Raw genomic sequence first — 23,286 nt, 5'->3', positions numbered from 1 at the left:
TCCATTGCCCGTGCTCCTGTTGATGGGCACCAGGACAGCCATGTGCAAGGACCCACAGTGCAGTGTGTCTGTCATAGCCCAGGATGGGAGAGGACCCGCATGTCCATCAGGAGGGGATGGGGCAAGCTGGTGACAGTGCCTTTAGCACAGAAGGCCGAGCAGCTGTTAGAAAGAAAGGGACAGAGATATATGACCGAGGGGGGAAGATCTCCAAATATACTAGGCAACAGAGAACAAGGTATAAGTATGAACACAATGCCACTCCCTGTGTAAAAATAAAAGGGAGGGTGGGAAGGGGATTAGACAGTAACTGCAAGGTTTGCTTTCTTAAAAACAGGCCTGAAATAAATACTGCAAAATGTCAGCATTTGTACATTCACAGTTACTGTTACACAATTTTCTGTTTCAGACTTAGAAATATTTTTAAAATTAACAAAATTTAAATGGGAAGATAGTGTATATAAACGCATTTATTCTGGAAAAGAGGGAGAGCTAACACTTTGAGAGTGTTCACAGTGGCCAGGCACTGTTTGAGCTTGCTGAATTCTCATGATAATCCTGTGAGGTAGGTACTCTCATGACCCACTCCCCTTCATAAAGGAGAAACTGAGGTACTGTATTTCACTTGAGGCACAGAGCTACCCAGAGAGGCGGCCAGGATTTGAATCTAGGCAGCCCGGCACCAAAGTCTGTGCTCACAGCCATCACACTACACCGAAGGATCCCAAAAGGCACTCAGGGAGCTGGCCTCAGGAATGCTGGCATGCCGGGGGTGGGCAGTTTGCTTTTTACTGTACACCTTTGTACTATTTGAATCTTTTACACATGCACATGTTACCATTTTTAAACCTGTCTTTTACAAGTTGGATAAATTTCATTTACCAAGAAGTAACAGAACCCTGACAGGTGTGGGGCTACGGAAGCAGCCAAAGCCCTCCTTCCTCCCAGAGGCTGAAGAAATGCTCTGAAGCCAACGGCCCGCAATTCAAGGCTGCATCGGGTCTGAGCCTGGGGCTTTAGCTCCTGCCTGCCCTTCCCCTGCCGGTACAGACCCCGCCCCCTTGCCGCTGGTCATCACGTGACCTCGCTGTGCCATGATGATTGGCCCAGGAATGAGTACCAGATCTAAGCCCAGCCAATCAGAATCTTCCCCTAGTGGAAGATTCTTTTTCTTCTGGTTACTGGACCCGGGTTGCCAGAGCCCAGGGCTATCTGACAAAGCGTGCAGTGGAGTACAGGAATCCATCCAGAGAGGGACAAGGATCAGTCAGCTGCATTTACTCCCTGGCTCCCATCATCTCAAAGCCAGCTCCCGGCCTGCCTGTCCCCAGTTTCATTCACCTCCTTTTGAGTTGACCTCTGAGTGAATAGAAACCCACAACCCAAAGCAAGGGAAGCCCACACCCAGCGAAGCCCTCCCCCAGAGGTTAAGGGACCGTGTGAAGACTGGGATTCCACTCTCCCTCGCAATGCGGTTTCGAAGGAGTTGCTCAACCTCTTTGAGTCTCAGTGTCCAGCTTCCATGGCTTGCCTCACAGGGCTGTCCAAAGGATTAGCAGATTAACCCCATCCCAGGCACACCAATAATGAGTAAAGTTAATAATATGGTGACATCAACTGAGCCCATTGCCTTGAAAAATAACTCCTCACTAACTACAATAAGCCCAAACTCCAGGTTCTGGATAAGAGGTCCCCAGCTGGGAGGCAAAGCAGCAGAGAGACAGGCAGTTGTTGCCGCTGTGCCCTTAAGTCCCTCCAGCTCTCTCTGTGCCTTGGGCGGATGCCCATGGGACCCACATCAACAGGCTCCCTGCAGTTCAGACCTCTGGTGCCTCAGGATTCTGAGGGGGCACGAGAGAGGGGTCAGGATGTTAACTTCCCTGGAGGGTCCCCATGGCTGCCTGCATCCTTCCCATCCCTCTCTGTCTGCTGAAAACGACTCCCTCCCTCACCCTCAGGCTGGGGATGGGAGTGGCCCCCCACAGTGCTAGCCCTGGGGTTCTACACCCTCATGGGAGGGTTCACCCACACTTTGTAAATACTCCCTTATTGAAATCTCCTCGCATCACCAATTTGAGTGTGTGATCTGCTTTTCATGGGGACCCTGAATAGCTGATAGTGGTTCTTTTTCAAGTGTCCCCAGGTTCTAGCCAGACAAAATCCTCTGCAGAGGACACTGCTTGGGAGTCCCAACTCTGGTCACTGTCCCTGCTTCCTTCAAGCCTCTATACCCCAGCAGTTCTCTCCAAAATCTGTCAGACCCCAAGTCTCCACAAAGGACCTCTGATAAGAGCCTCTGGGGGACCTCCAGCCCCAATATGGCACACACAGGGTCACAGCTGGGCTCAGGAAGCATCCAGAGAAGCAAACCACCGACTTCTACACACCAGAAAAGATACCTGAGAGTGTATTTATCAAGAGATACATAGAAATGGGCAGATGGCATCTATCTATAGATACACAAAGCTCTGTTGGAGAACCATGTAGGTATGTAGGTGCGTAGGTATGGAGATATCTGCCACATCCTCCATTACAACCAACAGCACTCAATCGGCCCATCTTGGAAAACCATGCTTATTTATGTGGTTGGCTCCCTTTCTAGCGGTTTCCAAAATGAGAAGGCTGGTTTCAGGGACAGTCCTTAAGTATATGTGTGTGTATTTTTCTAAAGAAGAGAGAAGGAAAAGTGTATTTTCATGTTGTGCATGGCAGAAAAGATAGCACTGGTTTGGGGCAAGGGTGTGATCCCATTGGAAAGGTGTGAGAGAGAACTCCAGAAAGGACAGCTAAGGTTGTAGGGTGGGACGTAAAACACAACAGCAAGGAGGTCGCATGTCTGCAGTCCGCTGAAATCCCTTGTAGCACATTACAATCAGTTAAGGGCAAAATAAAATCAGAGGTAAGAGGTAGCAGCTGTTTATCTTCTCGAAGATTTTGAGGGTCTCTGGAAGCCAGGCTAGGTAAGGGTATTCTGGAAAGGACTGGAGTGGGGCAGAGTTTGGGCCAAGGGCTCCCCAGCTCTGGGAGGGGTGTGGGCCAAACCGCATGGACACCGCAGCTCCCAGCCCCAAGGGAGCCTCTGCCGTCTACAGGCCACTTCCAAGCCAGAGTCATTTCCTGGGTAAGTTATGCAGTCCCACAACATATAAATAAAAGTTTAGTTCTGTGTTTCCATATATCTTCTACATGAAGGCTAGCTAAATATTAGTGGAGTAACAATAATTATTAATAACAATCATCATAATAACAATAATTAATAGAATAATAATGCCTTGGGGGCGTTGGGAAGGGGGTCCTTCATATGGTGGGGTGGGGGCTCTGGGAAGGGGCTCTATGTCTGGTAAAAGTGGTGGTAATGGTGGTGATGTTCATGGTGGTGGTGGTGCTCGTGTCTCTGGACCGCCTGCCCGGCCTGGCTCTCGTATACCACCACGGCAGGTAGCTCCCGCCCTAGGACGGTGCCACCCGAGGCCAGCGGTGCCTGCAGGCCCCGGCAGCCCTGCTGGCTCTCCTTGGCTCGGTGCTTGTGCTTCTTGTGCCCAAGGGGTGCCAGGGTGGGGAGGAGGGCCGGGCTGGTGGCCAGGTGAGCAGAGGGAGACACCGCGGGCATGGTGGGTCCCAGGGAGGGCTTGCTTCTTGCCCCTCTGGCCATGTGGCCCACACCCACACTCTTGCCCTGGGCCTTGGGGGACCTCACAAAGTGCTTGCTCCTGTCCTGGGTGCCCCGGAGCCGTTGCTGGAGCTCCGAGACCTTGGCGATTGGGGTGTCAAGGAAGTGGAAGGAGCCCAGGTCCGCGCCTGGGGGCTTTCGGTGTGGGACGTGGTTGGCTTCCGGCTCATGGGAGCGAGATCGAGTGGGGTTGGAGGTGCGGGGGGGCAGTTCTGACTTCTGGGCCACAGAAGGGGAGCCTAGGAACCAATTCAACAGACATTTAATGAGCACCTACTATGTGCTGGGGCTTGTACAATACCCCAGAAATTGCCCCAGTCCCCAGTTCTCCAAGACTGACAAATGCCAGCTACTCTGACTCACAGCCACCCCCCACCCGACTGGCCCTCCCTGTCTTGGAGGAACTCCCTGAAACCAACTTTCCCATCTGCTAAGTGGGAAGAACCTGTTCTTTGGCAGGTCTTCAAAAACAATAAATTCAGCTGGGCTTGGTGGCTCAGCCTGTAATCCTGCACCTTTGGGAGGCTGAGGTGAGTGGATTGCCTGAGCCCACAGGTTTGAGACCCACCTGGGCAGTGAGACCTCATCTCTACAATAAATCAAAAAATCAGCCGGGCGTGGTAGCGCACGCCTGTAGTTCCGGCTACTTGGAAGGCTGAGGCAGAAGGATCGCGGGAGCCTAGCGGGTTGAGGCTGTGGTGGACGGACGCGGCCACCGCACTCCAGTCTGGGCGACAGAGTGAGACTCCAACTCAAAAAACCAAAAAACCAAAAAAAACCCAATAAACTCTCCTGAAAAAGAGATGGCAACAGAGACTCTGAAAACTGTGGTCATAAGGGCATGAAAGAATTCTAAGCGTATTACTGAAAACTTATCGAGGGAACTCATAGAGGAATTAACACATCAGGAGGGAGTGGGGGAATGAAATTAAGCAAGAGGTCAGCACATATCACAGATTCACTTGGTGAAGCCAAGTCCTCACTGAAAGGAATAGCCACAGGGCTTCGTTATATTCTAAGCCCTCAGGTACGACCCGATTTTGTTCAGTTTCATACATGTACATTGTTACTTAAATCTTGAAAATGTTTTTAACGTTACTTTCTCCAGAAAGCGCCTTTGACCTGTTCAATGACAGCGACTTCTTGCCCCAACACAATCTGCATGGCCTGCCCCATTCAGCCATGCCCTGTGCCCTCCTCCCCCAGCCCCACGCAGGGTGCTTGAGTCCCTTACCAGGCCCAAACTGGGATGTGTAGTTTTCTATCCCGGCGAGATCTAAATAGTGGTTTCTCCTCTCGATGTTCTCATCTACGCAGTGGTGGTAGCAGCCAGACTGCTCCAGGCGGCTGTCACCCTGGAACCTACAGTGGGGAAGGCAAGAGGGTGAGTTGGACCGGGCCACCAGTTGGGGCAGCCCCACAGGCTCCTGGGAAGACACCAGGACAAATTCTGGCCCTTTATTAATTTCCTTCTTGGCCTTGCAAAGGGATAAGAGGGTGGGGAGGAACAGTCATCTCTGCAATCTGGGCCTCCATGTTCTCCTCTTCAGATGGAGGTAGAGACCACGGCCTGGCTTCGGAGCAACTTTGCCCTGAATAGGCCCAAGGAAAATGCAAGGGATCATTGGTCAAAATCTAAGGACCCTCCAAAGCCAGGATTCAAGCCATGTGTGCCCACTGCAGGCAGGCAGTCTAAGCCCTGGGCTGGATCCCCAGCGGGCATGGGCAGCAGAAGCCCCCCAGACCCTTGGCATTGGCATTGACCTGCCCCAAAGCCCAAATGTGTATGTGCATGTGTGGGTATGGATGGAGGGATGAGGGAGAGCGGCACTCTCCAAGACCTCCCGCCTTCTACCCTGCAGGACCTTCAGGGACCTCTGTGATCTGCCTGCCTCCAGCCCATCTTCCTCCCCACCTTCCTCCCCCATGCCCCAGTCTCCAACCAGCCTGGATGCCTCCAGTTCTCAGCGCCCTTGGGCTTGTGCCCCTGCTTGGACTGCGTTCTCTCTTCCCTATGCTGGTACTAATCCAACGGCAGTCACTTTCTCACCATGTGCACACTATGGATTAATGTAGCCTCACAGTACTGCCAGGTACTCAAGGCTTTTCTTTCAACAGTCTCTCTCTTTTCCTCCCTTGCAGGTAAAAAAAAATAAATAAATAACAGGTGAAAGGTAATTGCGACCTCACAATCTCTTATCCACAATTCTGAAATCCAAAAGCCTGTGAACAAAGAATTTTCATAACCCACTTGGCAACCAAGCTTGCCTAAAGTGACAGGAAGATGTTTCCCATCTTTAGCTCACTTAGTGTGAATATCCATACATCTCCCCACAGAAATTGCAAGGTGTGAGATCCCGAGGTGCTGCCCAGACCCACATGCAGTACATGAGAATCACGCCAGGAGCATGTTTCTAAAGCCCAACAAATGCTGAATTCCAAATCATGCCTGGCCCAAAGTGTTTTGCATAAAGGGACATGGACCTGTATTTGATCATTTTTTAAATGTCAGAGTTTGATTTATGAGTCTGAGCACCTGAGACCATTGTTCCCTGAAGACAGCATGGACTGGAGCCTCCTGCTCTACATCCCATGGACACAGGTACACAGCCGGTGCTCAATACACGCTAGTGTGTGCCATGCCCACTATACCTGAGGGGGGCTCGCTGCTTCTTCTCCCAGCTTCGCAGCTCCTCGGCAGGCTTGGTCTCTGCTCGGGGCCTCGTGCTCTGCAGGTCTGAGTCCGGTCCAAGAAGCACAAGAAACCCTGGTGAGCCCTGCCCTTGCTCCTGGACCTGCCCTGGTGGCTACCTGGCCCCAGCAGCTTTGTAACACAGTTGTGGGAGGGCTCCCCAAGTCGAGACTAAATAGATGGGTCTCACAGCTACCTGAACTGCTCACTCCTCTCCCGACTCCCCTCCTCCCCTGGACTCCCTAGCTGGCCTCAAGGCCCTGCCCCATACCCTCACCATAACAGTCTTTACTACAGTCACACGCCCACACCATGGCTCTGCCTATCCAGGGCCTCCCATCCAGAATCCTGTCCCTCCCCTTCCCTACTCCCACCCCACGCCTTCAAGGACTCGCTCGAACCCCACCCACCCACAAAGCAGCTCCCTGAGAAAGCCTCCAGTCCCCCCCAGGCAGGCCCTGGTCCCTCCTGAGAGGTGGACATACATTGCTTTACAGTCTCGCTCCCGCAGCCCTCACCGGCCTGGTTGACGAGGACACTCCTCTTGCTCTGGCTGCCGTCAGGGGCCACAGTGAGCTTCACTCGCAGAGTCTTGCTCGATGTCGGGGAGTGGTTGACGGAGGAGTCCACCACCTCGTAGATGGTGTGCAGCAGGCTGGTGATGTCCTGGGTGGGAGGGAAGTGGGAACCCATGCGGGGTCTCAGCAGGGCATTGAAAACAGGAATCAGCGGGCATGGCAGCGGCTTCAGGGCTGGACCCCATGGATCCCCCAAAGCCCAGCCTAAGGCAGAAACATGGATGCCAGAGGTTCCCCGAGGAGGAGATCCTAGGAAGCAGGAGTGAGGGAGCAGGGAGAATGAAGGAGGAAAAACTCATGAGAAAGAACAGAAAGAGCAGGTACAGCCATGGGCACCATGAACAAGTGGGGCTCAGCTGCCCTGGGACCCTCCAAGGAACGGTCTAATCCAGTTATGGGGAGTTGAAAACTGGCTCTCATCCCTCGCTGGCTGAGGAGTACCCCAAGGCTCTCCATCCCCTCTCTTCTTCCAGGCTGCCCTGCAAGGGCTGAGCCAATCCCAGCACCCAAGAAAGCTTAGAAGAAGAGGAAGAGACACCAGAGGTCTCTCTCCATCATGTGAGGACACAGTGAGAAGGAAGCCATCTGCAAGCCAGGAAGAGAGCCTTCACCAGGCAATGAATCTACAGGTACCTTAACCTTGGACTTCCAGCCTCCAGAAATGAGATAAAATAAATTTCTGTTGCTTAAGCCAACCCAGTCTGTGGTATTTTGCTAAGGCAGCTTGAGTTAAGACAAACCCTAAAAGATACATGATTTTGTGAGAACTCAACCAAATCTCATCTCTCTGGGTCTCAGTTACAGCCTCAGCCAGAACATGCTCTGTGGGGTGTCTCAAAGTCCTCTGATTTGGGGTGGAAGGGCACAGACTCCCCTCACTGGGCCTCCCTTTTCTGGGAGTCAGCTGATGTCACTCATCTAAGGGGCAGCATCCTGCTTTAAATGACACTGGACACCTCTGGAGAAGACATTTCCTCTCTCTCTCAGGCCGACATCTGGCCAGTTATCTGCCAGTGATGCTTCATGAGCACAGAGTCAGCCTTCCCTGCCCCTCCTACCCATAAGCCCTTTAGGCTGAGGGGCAGAGGCAACCCTAGTGCCATGGCCAGGCAAGCATGTGGATGGGTGACCTGGAGTGGTGGGGCCAGCTGAGGCACTGGTCCTGGCCCAGGAGGAGGCAGCCACTTAATTCAGCAGAATTGCCCTCTGACAGTGGAGACTGAGGGTCATTCCAGAGAGGTCAGAAATCCAGAGTCTTCTGTTAAGTCTTCAAAGTCTTTGATATTGAAAACTAATTTATTTTTATTTTTTTAATTTTATTTTGAGTTGGAGTCTCACTCTGTTACCCAGACTGGAGTGCAGTGGCCGCTCACGGCCACCGCAGCCTCGACCTGCTGGGCTCCGGCAATCCTTCCACCTCAGTCTTCCGAGTAGCTGGAACTACAGGCACGCGCTACTACGCCCGGCTGATTTTTTGATTTATTGTAGAGATGAGGTCCCGCTGCCCAGGCTGGTCTCAAACCCGCCAGCTCAGGCAATCCACTCACCTCAGCCTCCCAAAGCACTGGGATTACAGGCTGAGCCACCAAGCCCAGCTACTAATTTAATTTTTAACAAACCCTCTGGAGGACCAGACATGAACACCTGGGGGCCAGATTGGAATTGTGGGGGCTGCCAGTTTGAGACCAGACTCAAGTGGCTCATTCACTGGCTTGCTCAGCAATCTCAGCTCTTCTAGCACGGCCAGTATAGGCCCCTGTTCTCCCTTGAGCTTCTCTGCCCAGCCATGTTTGCTCAGTCTCTCACCATCTTGGGAAGCCTGTGAGGGAGGCGTCATTACACAGATGTGACAATGGAGGCCCACCAACATCATCCCCCCAGCGCCTGACACCTTAGAAGGCCTGGGCTCAGGAGTGTCATCCCAAGGGTCCCAGTTGACTCAGGTTCTAGTAACAGGTGTGCTTTGGTGGTTCCAGTTTGAAAATCAACCCCCCCCCCCCGATGGCACAGGGCCAGGCATGCGGGAATAGGCACCATAAATGCTTCCTGCATGGAGGAACACCTGAAGGATGAGCAGGTGCCTTTTTCCTGATTGAAAAGTCAGCCCAGGCACTGGCTCTGGGCTGCAGATGCAGTGAAGTGAGAGCCGCTGGCCCTGGCACACAGAGAGCATGGGTGGGAGCAGTATTTACGGCCAGATTTGAGGAGTGGCTCTGGGACTAAGAATAGAGCAGGAAAACGAGAACCAGGCCCTCCCTCCATTTGAAGCCAACCCCTCAGCTACCCTGGCAGAGGAAGACACCATCCAGAGAACACTCTCTGGCCAGGCTGGAAACCTGGAAACCTCGGAAACCCTCTCTTCCTCTCATTATGAAGGCAGTTAAGAAGGGCACACGTTAAAGCTGTCAGCAATCATGTCACTGCTGCCAAGGGGAGAGCCTGCCTGATCATAAGGGAATGCACAGAAAACAGAGCCATGAAGATGACCCAGTCCTGAAGACATGGAGCCTCTGGATCCAGCTGTGCTTGAGTCAGCAACCTCATACCAAATTCTGGTTACATGAGCCAATATATTCCTTTTTTCTTTTAGTACAGCAATTGAGATGGTATTCTGTTACTTAGATGTCAGAGAGTCCTGAATGATTAAAAGTCATAGCTTCCTCCTCCAACCTGCTCAAACAGCCCCTAACCCACAGCCTGAGGAAGAGGAAGGCTTTAACCCAGCTCTGTCCTCAGGAAGCATAAAGGCCAACTTCCCCTGCACTATCCACAGAGAAGAAACATCCACCCTGGGAAGAGGAGATGAGACAGCCTGAGGCCCCTACATGCTGGACAAGGGGTGGACATGGAGCCAGCCATGCTAACCTCAGGCCTCTGCGTGATGCAGGGACCCCAGACAGGCAGCAGGTCCCAGGCCTGAAAACAGGGGCTTCCTGGGGAGGGAGAAGGTGTCAGAGAACGACGGGAAGGACAAGGAACAGGGAGGCAGAAGGCTGCTTCCCAGGGCCTCCAGGCCCCAGAGGACTGGCCCTCTGACCACAGCCATCTCTCCTGTTAAGCAGCCACCACAGCCACCTCCTTCAGTTCCTTAATCACCATGAGTCTCGCCCACTGCCCACCTAGGACTCTCCCCCAGCTGTGAATTCCACGCTGCACACTACAGGGCTCTTCCAGGAGGCCTCCCTGGATGCTTTGGCCAATCTCTGTCAACCCACTCTGTTTATTTCCTTTACCGAATACATCACTGCTTATAGTTATCCTATAATTAAATAAGAAATAGTAATTATAAAAAATATTTTTTAAATTGAAATTTAATTTTTAAAAGTCCTGCATCAGAATTCCTGAGCCATGAGGCGAGGAATTGTGCCAGTTTTGTTCCCTGCTATGTCCTCATGCCCAGAACCAAGTACCCAACAGATGCAGACAGTTGGTGCTCAGTATGCAGAGACACAGGCAGGAAGGAGGGAGCCTGGGAGGAGGCCTCTGAGAGAGGGACAGGCATGCAGAGGGGGGAAGATGCAGAAGAACAGGCTTGGAGGGGGCCGTGACTACAGCTGGCAGCTGGTAGGGTCTTGAGCGCTGGGGATGCTCATCCCTGGATCCTAAAAGTGAAGTTTTGTGTAGCCCCCCAAGCTCCTGCAGAATGGCCGAGTGGGGGAGGTGGCCTGCAGTGCCCAGCCCCAAGGAGGAAGCAGGACAGGACTCTGCTGGAGTCTGGCGTCCTCCTCCAAAGAGGCCTTAGGGCTCCACCCCTGCCCCTGCCCCTTCCTGGGAGAGAGTGCCCAGGCCGAATGAGGAGAGCTACCCTTGCTCTCTGTCCCCTTTTCCCACTCACCTGCAGCTCTAGGATGCCCCTCCAACCTCCAGCAGCACCCTGCAGCCCTGAACCCCACCCCTGCACTGCTTCCAGCCATTCTCAGGAGCAAGACTGACTGCAGGGGGATGGGGAGCAACAGCCAGGGTGCTGGGCCTGGGCCCTGAGCCCAAGGCGTGCCTATGGGGAAGGCCAGGCAGCACACTCACCTCTCGGGTGACCTTGCCATTGTTGTCAAAGTCGTAAAGGGTGAAGGTCCACTCCTGCCGGCTATCCTCCTCCACGGACACGTCACACTGCAGTTCCTGGACACAGAGGGAAAGGCGGGCTGGTCATCCATCAGCTGCAACATCTTTCTGTCCCACGTCTTGCCTCAGCCACTCTCCTTCTTCTGCCACAAAGCAGGCGGCACCCCGACTGGCCACACGAGGACTGGCTCAACCCCCAGAGGGAATGGTACCTGATCCACGGACGCTGGCAGCGTGTGCCCGGCACTGCATTCCCACCCTGGTTTCTGCAGCTCCAAGCCTTTCCCTCCAGCAGTTCCTGGGCAGCCCATGCTGAGTTCAAAGTGTGCCTTGCCTCAGTGTGACATGCCTGTTTGATCCTGCCAAGGGCCCGCCTTGCTCTCTGAGACACTGGTACATGTAGTATGGCACACACACTACACATATGTGCTCTTACACACCCCTACACATACACACCCCTATACACACACCCCTACACATATACCTACACACCCATACCTACATACCACTACACATATGCCTGTATACTCTCCTACACACATACCTATACACGCCCTTACACACACCCCTGCACACACCCTTACACACACACATACACACCCCTATACATTTACCCACACACTCTAGCACACCCTTACCACACACCCCTATAGACAAACCTACACACATCCATCCATGCACAACCCACACATGTACAACCTACACACTCCTACACAACCCTACACACACCTACACATGCACACCTCTACACACACACCCACACATTGGTCTGAGTTTCAGAAACATGGGTTGAGTAGGGATGGCCACTTGCCCCACCCTATCTCATGTGGGTGTCCTTGGCCTCCCTCCTGCACCTGGACTTCCCAGGTAAGTTGTCCTCACAAACCGTGGCTCAGTCCGAACAGCCAGCCCCTCTCGAGATGCAAACCCACGTGGACCTCCAGGGAAGCAAGATGGCGGATCTGGGCCTGCCTCCTGCTAAGCCTACCCTCAGCTCTGCCCCCTGAAGCCACAGCAGGGACCCAGGTGGGCTTGGAGCAGGGCTGGGTGTTGGGAAGAAGCTGGCACTTTGAAACTCTGAACTAGACACTGCCTGTTCCCCTCAGTGCCTGTGTGCAAGGCCCTTGGCGACGGGACTTGCCCCTGTTCCTGTGCCGTCTCCCACCAGGCCCCCTGTCCTGCACAAGACACACTGTGCAGCTTGCTACCCCACACAGCAAGTGGTACTCCAAGCCTCCAGGCCTTCGCTCTTCCCTCTGCCTGAGGCCCCTCTTACCCAAAGGCCTCCCTGTGCATCCCTCTCCACCCTGCTCCTACACTCAGAGCCTCCACCCACAGCCTGCTCCCTCCTCTCAGCACCGCACAGGGTCTGGAATTGCCGAAGTGCTTATCACTCCACACCCCTGCAGCCTAACTCAGGTCGCATCACATCACCGCCTGGGCAATCATAGGCTCTGGGTCACTCATCTGTCTCCTCACTGCACTGTGTGCTCCACTAGGGCAGGAGCATCGCCCAGTTCACCCTGGGTACCCTGGCCACCAGCCGGTACCCAATCAGTACTGGTGGGAAAGAGGACAAGTGCTCACTCTGCCCCAACACCTTCCTACAACCCTGGGGCCATGAGCTCAGGATGCCCACAACGTCCCAGGATGACAGCGGGCACTGCTATCCCCAACTCACAGGACAGGCAAATGAGGCCACCAGGACTTTGAAGGGACTTGCCCTGAAGTCACACAGATACGAAGTGGGGTGGCTGGGATCTGACCCCAGGCCTGCTGGCTCTAGAGCCGTGCCCTGGTGATCTCAGGAAAGAAAGCAGAGGGGAGGAGGAAAGGGAAGAGGAGGGAAGAGAAGTGGGCTCCACGTGGCAGGCCTGGGGCTTACGCTCAGCACCTGGCCCTGAGCTTGGCGTGCAGAGGGAGCTCAGAGCACTGTTCTGGTGGGGGTGGGGGAGAGGAGGGACAGACTGTGAGCTCTGGGAGGGCATATCCCTTGTGCTGACTACACAGGGAAACTGAGGTCCAGAGAGCATCGAGGGCCTGCCCAAGGCTTCCTGCCTCCTCACTTGAGAGAACGGCCCTAAGAACTGAAAGGGAAGGTTTCAAGAGGAAAGCAAGGTTCAGAGAGGTAGCGACAGCAGCAGCACAGAGCCAGGGTTCTGTCTCCCCTCGTCCACTCTCATGCCCCTCCTTTGGGCTACTGGGCGCAGCCCAGCTGGATCCTCTCCACCCCACGTGGAGAGGCTGAGGGTCCCCTGAGGGGCAGGCAGCAGGGAGTCTCCGGGGCCCTTCCCTGAGCTGAGGCAGCCCATGTGTGTTGGGAAAAATCTCCTGGGGGGTGGGGAGGGGGCACCTGTCGTGCAAGAGGTGAGGGGCCCTGCTGTCTTGGCAGGCCTCCCCAGGCCCAGCTGCAGGCAAGGAGACTTACTTCAAATTTCAGCTGCTTCTTGGAGGCCGGGCACGCCTCGCTGGCTCTCTCCATCCTCTTCTCATCACCGCTGCCCAGTCCGTCGGCCTTCTCGGGAGGCAGGGCCACTGCAAAGGCAGAGAAAGGGTGTGAGGAACGGAGTCCAGACGTGGCTGCTGGGCCACCACTCCCACTTTGCCACCATCTGCGCAGTCCAACATGGAGGGCGTCCTAGCCAGGGCACTGGCCGGTTCCTGCCGCCCACTTGCTGGGGTCCACGTCATTTTTCTCTTGGGCTACTGTTAAAATGGGGCTGCCTGAGGTGAGTTACCCACAAGGTGAGGTCTCTTCAAGGTACGTCCATATCAGGTCACCAAGTGGGCCTCTCGGACCCCCGTCAGCCTGTGCCTTCAGCACCCTGAGAGGCATGTGGGTACTCAGAGCAGTGTTGGACCACAGGGCAGACATGAGGGCAGAGAGGCACTTTCAGAGCCCCAAGTGAGGGCCCAGGCCATGGTCACTCTCTGCTCAGCCTTGCCGCCTTCCACACAGACAGTCTGGCCTTTTTGCAGGTGCCACCCACCTGGGCCCAGCATGCAGCATGCTGGTGAGTAAGCAGGAGGGTACTGGAAACATTTCATCCAGGCTGGTGGCGGGCATGTGTACACCAGCACAAACACCCCTGCACACGCGCGCATGCATCCGCATGCACAGATGGCATCTTCAGGGATAAGCCCAACTGCACCTTGCATTTGGCCTCTGCGTATCTGGAGCCTTTTCCCCTTGTGCCAAAGGTCACAGTGCTTTGTGTGGCCTCTAAGGGGCAGTGCGAGGGCAGATGTGAAATCCCATGACCTCCTGACACCAGTTTTCCCTGGATGCCTCCAAGAGGTGCCAGGAGGTCAGCTCAGGGCAGCACCGTTTTTCTAGACTAGGGTCCAGACTACAGGTGCCATAGGATCTTGAGCATTCCACGAGACTCCTTTGGTCCCTTCTGCCTGTTTTGTCTCTGCCTGCCACAGGGCTTGGGTCTGCCGGGGACATCTGTTCCAGAACACGTTCACAGCTCCTCTCTTACTCGATCCCTTCGGCTGCTTTGGGGCAGGGACTCAGCTGTCCATTGTACAGGTGAATACCCTGAGTCCAGCTCCTACTTAAGGGCTACTGAGGGCCACGTGGGCAGCTGAGATGCCCCAGCCAGAGAGGAAGACAAGGCTGGACTTCCTTGGGAAGTCAGGAGCCTGGAGAAATGGGGCTGGCAGGCCAGGAACCTAGGTGGGGGCTTTTCATCTCTCCCCTCCCCATCCCTATCACAGCCCCCAGCTTTGCAGACAGGACTCAAGAGCAGCCCTGGGCCAGGCATGGCAAGGCCTCCTGCATGAGGACTGGGCCCTGCTCTCTCCCAACAGTCAGCTAGCACACACCCCCTGGTGCCCTCCCCACTTGGTGCCACCACGCATGAAAGGAGGCAGCCCTGACTGAGTCCGTGCCGCCATCAACTCAGTCCTCACTGCAGCCCAGCGAGGCAGGTAATATTATCAGCTCCATTTTCAAGACAGGAAAACTGAGGCACAGAGAGGAAAAGTGCCTTGCTAATAAGTGGAAGAGCTGGAACTTGGCCTAAGGGCCTGAATCCCGCTCACAACCCCTTCCCAGGCTGCCCTCCAAGCCTCTCCTGGCTGGATGTGGGAGGCTGGGTACTCTCTTAGTCTGCCTCTCTCCACCTGAGGGCACGCCAGTCAGGTCAGCGTCACCTTGGCTTGGGCTCGGATCCTCCACCACTGTGTGGCCCGGGGTGGGTCTCATAGTTTCTCTAGACTTCCCTGACTATGAAGTAAGGATGCCAATAGCCTCTTCCCCAGAGGGCTCTTGTGTGGGTTTGAACTATGAGCGTACAGGGCTGAGTGCCCAGCACATGGGGCCTGGCCATCGGCCTTGAGCAGTAACTGTTAAGGGAATGATAGCCCACTCCAGTATTCCTTTGGGGATCGGGATAGTTAGGAGCTAAGTTTTCTTAAAACTGAGGTGTAGGGAACACAAATGGAAACAAGAGTATTATATCAAACCCTCACAGCCCACATGGGAGCAGGGGAGGGGAAGGGTCGAGGGGAAGGATGCTCCAGGTCACCAGCTCAGACAGGGCAGGGGAAGGAAGGCCACAGCAGTGAATAGACCCGCGTGGCATCTCCATCCACAGCTCCCTCCCTCTCTTCCCTAAGCATACCCAGCAGCCAGAAGGGAGCCCATGGGGTCACCCAGGAGCTCCAGCTGGGGACTCCCAGCTCAGTCACTGGCCCCAGCTCCTCTCCTGGTGGCTTCACAGAATGAGGCCAAGAAGGACAAGCCTAGAAGAATCTGACTGCTCAGAAGACCAGAAGGTGCAGGCACTTGGCTTCCTCATCACCGAGTAGCTATTGGGAAGGTCCCTGACGCCCACTGCTTCTGCTGTGGTCAGTGAAGCAAAGCCTGGACCTCCCTGCTCCTCCACAGCAAACAATCACAGATCTACCTTATGTCCTGCTGGGCCAGAGCCACCACCATTGTGGGACCAGATGAGGTACACAGCATGGACACTTCCACCAGGCCACAAAGCAGTGGGCACTCCAAACGTCCCATGTGCTGGGGAACCGGGTGCTCCCTGTTCCCATCACTAAGAGAAGCCCTCAGTTCTAGAAGCCCCCAGCATCTGCAGTGGGTGCAGCTGAGAGGGCCTGTCTGGATTCATATTCGAGATTCAGACTCTGACTCTGCCATGAACCAGTCTGGACAGCTTTGGACAATTTGCTTGACTCCTCTGGACCTCAATTCTCCCACATGTAAAATGGGGGAACCAAGGGTCTCCCCCTCACAGGGCTGCTGGGAGAGGGCACTGAGGAAAGGCCTTACTCAGCACAGCAGCTGGCACACAGGAAGTGCTCGATAGTATTGGCTTTGTAAAGGATGCAGATGGGCCGTGGTCCTGGCTCATAGCCCTGATCAAAACGCCTCCCTTGCCCCAAAATTGCCACCTAGAGAAAGCAGAGTGATATTGCGGCCAGCAATATCCTCTATCAACCCTCCCGGGGAAGAAGAAAAAGAAGAAAGAAAAACAAAGCTCTGCTCCATCTTCAAAGCTGCTGCTCCCTCTGCAGAGGTTCTGGCTGGAGATACAAGCTGGCCAGGCTTATCGAAACCAAACTTCGAGTTCAAAGAGAAGTTATCAGAAAACCACCTTCAGGTTCAATGTTGCCTTTCATGTTCCACTTGATAAAACCCAAAGAAAAGGCACCTCTGTCCCTGCTCCTCCTTCCCTGGAGCACCCCTCTCCTGCCACGCAGAGGTCTGTCTCCCCTCAAGTCCTCCCCTGCCTCCCTCCTTTCTCCTCACCCAAGGAGGGGGCAGAAAATGGCCCCCTCAGCGCCTCATATGTCTTCCCCAGAGGTCAGCATGGCCTGAATCGTTCTCTTGTCACCAGCAGTTCCCTCAGCCCAGCTCAGAAAGCCACCCGGACAGCCACGGGTCAGCCCCGGGCCCCTCACAGCATGAGGCCCAGCACGGATGGATGGCAGGACTGTGATTCACCCTGCCCTGGGGCTGTGGGGTCAGGTACAAGGGCAGTCAGCACCCTCTGCCCCCCACCAAAGGCCTTTCCCCTTCCTGCTGTCCCCTGCCCAGTAGCTAGAAGAGGTGGCAGAGAACTGGCCAGAAAGCCACACAGACCCCAATGCCAGAGGTAGGGGCTGGGTCTCAGCCGCCTTGTGTCTTTTCCTACATATGAACCCTCTGAAAGCAAACGAAGTCAGCCTACTACTGCCCCCCACCAACCCGTGCAAACAACCTGCCCTCTACCCACCAATGATCGCCAGCAGGTAGGAGGAGCGGGTGGTGCTTGTGGCAGGATGCCCTGGCCACTCCACCCAGGAACAATGATGACAGTTTTGTCAAGAAGGGCTTTGGCACCAGAGTCAGAGTCCACTCGCTGTCTCTTATTCCTTGGAGTCCAGAGACTTGTTTTTCTCTGGAGATGGTCTTTTGGGGGACATACTCTCAAGGGGTCTCTGATCACTCTCCAATTGCAAGTAAGAGTTACTGTAGGAGACACTGCGCATTTGCAAGAAGAAAGGAAGACAGGGGACGTGATGGGAGAGAAAGGAAAGGACAAGGGTAGAGCATCACTTGCCTGTGACACACCTTTGGGTGACCAAAGAGCAAGAGGTGGCAAATGACACAGGGAGCCAAAGCTAGCCTCAAACCTACTTGTGTAAATGAAGTTTTAACGGGACACAGCCACCATCATTCACACTGGCCACGGCTGTTTTTGCTCTCCAACAGCAGAGGCCACATGGCCCACAAAGCCAAATATACATACTAGCTGACCCTACATGGAAAAGTCTGTGGATCACTGCTTCAGGCGAATACAGCCTGACTGCCCCACCCAGGTACATGCTTGATGAGCAAGGTGCAGACCAGATTTCACCTCCTACCTGCCTGCTTGACTAGAAACCCTTGTGCAGTATACAACCCACCCAACCCTATGCAGTGGCATGGAAGAAAGAAAATTTCAACTCTGCTTTCTTAAAACGCATGCTCAGCCTAGACGAGTGTGGGGTGGTTTGTGGAGCTCCTTCTGTTTGGAAGCTGCTCCCTGTACCTCCTCACACCGCAGCCACACCACGAGGAGTCAGTTCGCTGTCTTCACCAAGTGATGGTTCTCTTCCCCATTAGCTCTCAGCCTGGCAGCTCTCCACCCCCAGCAACTGCCAGATTAAATGCGTTACTTGACCATCTTCACCCGGCTCCCTTTGATGTTCCCTTCTCAAGCTTCAAAATACCTTTTGGAGGGAGATCAGACAGCATTAAACAGAATTACTAATTAATTAAGCAAAGTTAAATTTTAAACACTGTTTGTTGTGTTAGCCAAAAGCCTGAACAGAACAGACTTTTTTCCTCTGCTGAGATCAAAGACAGTCTCTTCCCTCTCCCCTCCCCCAGTTTAAAGGAAAGGGCGGGGGAGAAAGAGAGAGGCAAGAGTGAGGGAATACCTGAGAGGGGGCAACTTTGATCATGGGTCTAGACCCATCCTCTCCCTGGTGGGCCCAGTGGGAGGCTCCTTGGGGACCACATGCCGGGAGAGCCAGAGCCACTTGTAACTGTTTATCCTGGCAAACAGCAGTGACCCAGGGGGCAGGCTGGCACAGCCCACCCAGCCCGAGCTGCTGACAGCTGGCACCCCCAAACAGCCTGAGAAAAAGGGCTGTGAAATGAAACAGACCCACCCTCCTCACAGCCCACCAGGAGGAGCACCTCAGAGCCCTGGCTCTCGGTGTGGGGTCACTCGGGGTCACGGGAGACAGGCCCTGAGAAGCAGGCAGCGCACCACACACCTCCAGGAGGTGCTGCTCACGCGACTGACATCCTACATGTGTGTGTTGCTTGTGACACACTTCAGACAGATGGTATAGGATGTCCTGAGGAGGGGCAGCTTTTCTCATTTGGACAAATGCACCTAGAGCTGGCAGGGTGCTGCTTGCTGCCGCCCAGTCTAGCACTTTCTTCTGTCAGTGCTATCTGGGGTTTTCCACTTGCTTCTGCACAACCAGAACACAAGTTTCTGGAGAGCTGGGGCCCTGCAGGCTTCTCTGCTCCTGGGCTGCTGATGTCTGGCACGTCCCGCACATGCATGCAGTGGATATTTCAGAGTCTACTGGCACATCCTGTAGGTGGGTACAAGGAGGGCTGGCAACATGACAAACATGCCACACATTATGCCTTGATGATGACTGGGGACTGGCACAGGGAAGGAGGGAGTTGAAAGTTAGGTGAAATCCAAACCTGGGTGACACCAGCAAACAGCCACTCATCTTCACACAACCCAGAAAGGCCTGGTGGGCATGAAACTTTGAGAGAAGAGACACATTTGAAAGATAACCATGACTAATCAGTCCCACTAAAGACCAGAAATTACTAACACTTCAACCGCAGGGCAGACACCTCTCGCAGCAAGTTCTCCTCAGCGAATACAAGGTAAGATTTAACACAAGCCAGAGCTTCCTTGCTGGAGTCTGGACACTCGCCCTGATGTATCCACAGTTCTTGCTCAATTGTCCACGCACAGATTATCTGCTGCAAATATTTTAGTCTCAGCGTGGCTTGCCAGGACATTTGAGGCCCCAGTCTCCTGACAGCAGCTGTTAGAGGGAATGCAGATGAATTTTAATATTAGCCTATGCCAAATATAATTAGGCGGGTAAATCTGCTGCCAGTAAAAAGAGAAAGCTATCATATGTGCATTCCAGACCAAATGGTTTCTCGCATTATCTGCACCAGGCTCTCCGTAGGGAGTGAGGGTCCCAGGGAGGCCCAGATCTGTTTGTAAACAGTCGCACACACCAGTGGCTGCTCTGGAGAGGCTGGTGAAGTCAGTGGCGCCACACCCTGTTTCATTACATCCTCTGAGACCATGCAGGGTGTGCCACTGCTTACATTTTACAAAAGAGGACACAGAGCTTTAAAAGCAAAGTTAACTAAGCCATCTCCCTGCTCAAAGCCCTCCAGTGGCCCCTTTGCCCTAAGCATGAGTCCAGAGGCTTCCATGATCCGGCTGCTGCCGCCTCTCAGTCTCGTCTCCCCACGGAACTTTCCAGTTTTGACCCTGCCGTGCTCTCATGCGGTTATCCCTGCCAAGAACACGCTTTCTCACAACTCCTGCTGGTCCTTTAAGTCTTCAGTCTCAGTCCCCTTCCTCTGAGAAGCACTCCCACACATTCTCTGGGCTAGGTTAGGCTCCCCGGCTTGGTGAGCCTGTATTCCACACTTATCACCATCACTCATTTCATTACCTGAAGCTTCCTGCTGTCACCCCAAAATACACACCCCAATACATGTTCCACAGCACCTGTCCCTCTACAGATGCATTCATCAAAATGAAACAGCAGTAAGCAGCTGAACATAAGGATTGAACCCAGGAGCTATGGAACAAGAATTAAAATCCCAGTTTCCTGGTTCTCTGGCCACTGGTCTCACCACTGTCACACCAAAGCTGCTGACACCTGCTCCTGCCTGTCCAGCAACCCTTCTCCTCCTTCTGATTATGGCATCTGGCCTTCCTCTGCTGAGCCACCCTGCCCCCACTCTCAATCTATGTGGCTACGGAGGACTGAGCCCCACTCCAGCATCAGACTGCACCAGTACCCCACCCACCCCAGCTTGATGGACACTGTGGCTAGCCCTAGGTCGGCAAAAAAGGAGTTCATCGTGAAGCTAATAGAACACAGCTTCCGGGTCCCCTCCCTGACACAGAAAGGGCCTTTGCAACGTGTTTGTGTGGTTGCATGTTTTTATAACATTAGGAATTTTACCTTCGATAAGTTAAGACTGTCATCTTTCTGACTTCCCATGCCTGCCCCCTTGTGGCAAGCGGTATTGGGGGAGATGCGGACATTTCTGGAAATGGTCTAAGGAGAGACTAAGTGAAGATATTTATTTAGGGTTAGCCTCAAATTTATATAAGCTTCAGGTCCCACAAAACCCGGATCCGCCTTGCTCAAGTGACCAGTCAAGTGGTCAGAGTTAAACATCTGCATGAAATATTATGACTTGGGCACTCTCTTTCACCAGAGATGGCTGAGCTCGTAGGATGGGGTGGGCGCCCAGGGCTGAAGGCTGCCATCTTTGCCCCTGTGGGGAGAGGCGAACAGGGGCAGAGAGGATGAAGGGGATATAAGGGCCAGCGAGAGAGAGAGACACGTGTGTTCGTGTGTGTGTGTGTGTGTGTGTGTGTGTGTGTGTGTGTGTGTGTGAATGATATGGCTTCGGTTCCTGAATCTGGCCAGGCCTGTTTAAGCAAGATCTACCCCAGGGTTTTTCAATGTCATGAGCCAAAAGCTTAAGCGAGTTTGGGTTGGGTTTCCAAAAGAACTGAAAGAAGCGTGACCTAACGAATCTATCACTCTGAGCTCCTGCTTTTCAGGAAAAACCACCACCACCACCAAAACAGTAATTGGCCCAACACAGTGTTCTCAGGGTGGTTTCCGGCTTTTCCACCACTGGTCGTCCACCCCTTCCCGAGACCAGAAATGCCACTAGGGTCTTTTTCTCCACAATCCTGCCACCCTGGGCTACATTTTACTACCACTGGATCTTGCTTAAGGACCAGTTGTAACTGAGAGGAAAGAAGAAAGGGAGAAAATGGGGATGGATGGAAAAAAACTCTTCCCAATAAATAGAACAAATAGCAATCTGGCCTCTTTTCCTCACTGGAGCATAAGACTGGTGGCCACTCTGCTTTGAGGTCTGAGCAGGACTGAGACGAAACATCTGTTCAGGGAGGGAGGGGAAGCCCTGGGAGAGGGAAGGGGAAAAAGCCTCTGCGGGCTAAAAATACCATGTCCCTCCACTCTGCTCCCATCCCCACCCAAGTCAGAACATGCGAGAAATCCAACTTTTACAATCTAACCCTGAGCTACTTGAAACTATTAAAACCTCCTCGGTATCTGACACAAGTCAGAATTTCCACTGTTCAAGCTGAGCTTTTATGAAGAACAGACTTGAGAGAAACTGCCGAGGTAACAAAGTCCGCTTGTTCTCTCTGTCGCTGCTGAAACTCGGCTTCTGGGGGTACTGCCGGGGAGTCAGGAGCAGGGCGGGCTGCCACTAGCTGGCAGGATGGGCTCTGAACTAAGGGAGGGCAGCCAGTGGGGTGTGGTCACTCGCCTTCGCCTGGGGCTCCCCACTGTTCTCCAGCGAATTCCCCTTCCTCTTGGGTGTCCAGGGGAGCCAGAGCCAGCCCCATGGATCAACTGGCCACACCCAGGAGCCTCATACCACTGCCCATGGAGACTTCCTGAGAAGTCTTAATGCTCTCCTGCCCACCTGCCCTGAGTCCCAGGCTCTGATTGCCCGGAATCCCACCACCTCCTTGGCATCTCTCCCTGGATATCCAACAGGATGTCTGAAAACAGGAGGCTCCATGATCACTCCCCAAAGCTTCCACCTGGAAGGGACATTACCATCCCCTTAATTCCTGAGGCCAAAAGTCAAGGTGCACCGTGGCCCCTGGCTCTCCCTCATCCTGCCTCACCCATCCAGGCTAGGCCAGCGCTACCTCCTCTTGCCTGCACTACTGCAATCATCTCCTGGCTTCACTGGCTCCTTCCCCCCCAACGCATGGACTGTTATTCCCAGAAGCAAGAATTATCTACTCAGACTTGAAGTCAGAATTTGACAGTCATCTACCTAAACCTCTGCAGCCCAAACGTGTGGCCCCACCCTTGCCAACTGCCCCACCCTCATCCCAGATGTCTCTTCCTGACAACTGGATTCCTTTCTGTTCTTCCCAAAATACCAAGTTCCTTCCACCTTGGGGTTCTGCTCACTCCTCCTAGCTGCTCTCCCTCTATATTCTCCCATGGCTGGCTCCCTCCTGGCATTGGCATCTCAGCTGAAATACTACCTTCTCGGAGAGGCCTTCTCACACTTCCCATACTTTCACTGGGTTTTGCTTCTAGGCAGAGCACCACTATCAGAAGCTTCCATGCTCATTTGATGACTTATTCACTCACCCCATACTTCCCTCCAACGAATGTCCTGACAACAGGGCCTGACTTCCTCTCTCTGGGTCTCAGTTTTCCAACTACAAATGAAAGGGACAGAAGACCTCCCAAGGGCCCCTAAGCTACATCAATGGCTATGACATCCACACCTGAGGGCCTGATGGGTTGGCCTGGATCCCAATGTGGGCACACAGAGCCTCTCTGAGGGACCCGAGGGAGAGTCTGCCTGACGTCAGTGCCTTCGGTGTTGACTTTTATGCTGCCGGTGAGTATTTATTGAGCACTTAAAGCCTGCCAGACCCTATACCATGCACTGGGAGTAAAGGAGGCATTCAGAGATTCTAATA

The 23,286-nt window shown here is 53.9% G+C and overlaps 1 protein-coding gene across 1 annotated transcript in view; it reads right to left on the bottom strand.

Moving 5' to 3' along the window:
• Positions 1–2,391: 2,391 nt before the first annotated feature.
• NKD1 (naked cuticle homolog 1) overlaps positions 2,392–23,286 on the bottom strand; it is an 81,126-nt gene continuing 60,231 nt past the window's right edge. Inside the window, exons 6-11 of the mRNA XM_021711808.1 lie at positions 13,431–13,537; positions 10,964–11,059; positions 6,881–7,028; positions 6,323–6,407; positions 4,905–5,032; positions 2,392–3,909 (exon numbers count right to left, since the gene is read on the bottom strand). Coding sequence (XP_021567483.1) covers positions 3,332–3,909; positions 4,905–5,032; positions 6,323–6,407; positions 6,881–7,028; positions 10,964–11,059; positions 13,431–13,537 — 1,142 coding nt within the window. The 3' untranslated portion in view covers positions 2,392–3,331. The remainder of the gene's footprint in view (positions 3,910–4,904; positions 5,033–6,322; positions 6,408–6,880; positions 7,029–10,963; positions 11,060–13,430; positions 13,538–23,286) is intronic.

This window comes from Carlito syrichta, unplaced genomic scaffold (genome assembly GCF_000164805.1).
Source record: "Carlito syrichta isolate Samal-C Ts95f unplaced genomic scaffold, Tarsius_syrichta-2.0.1 Scaffold302608, whole genome shotgun sequence".
Taxonomy (NCBI): domain Eukaryota; kingdom Metazoa; phylum Chordata; class Mammalia; order Primates; family Tarsiidae; genus Carlito; species Carlito syrichta.
Note: the sequence above shows the minus strand (reverse complement) of the source record. Positions and strands in the feature narration are given on the sequence as shown.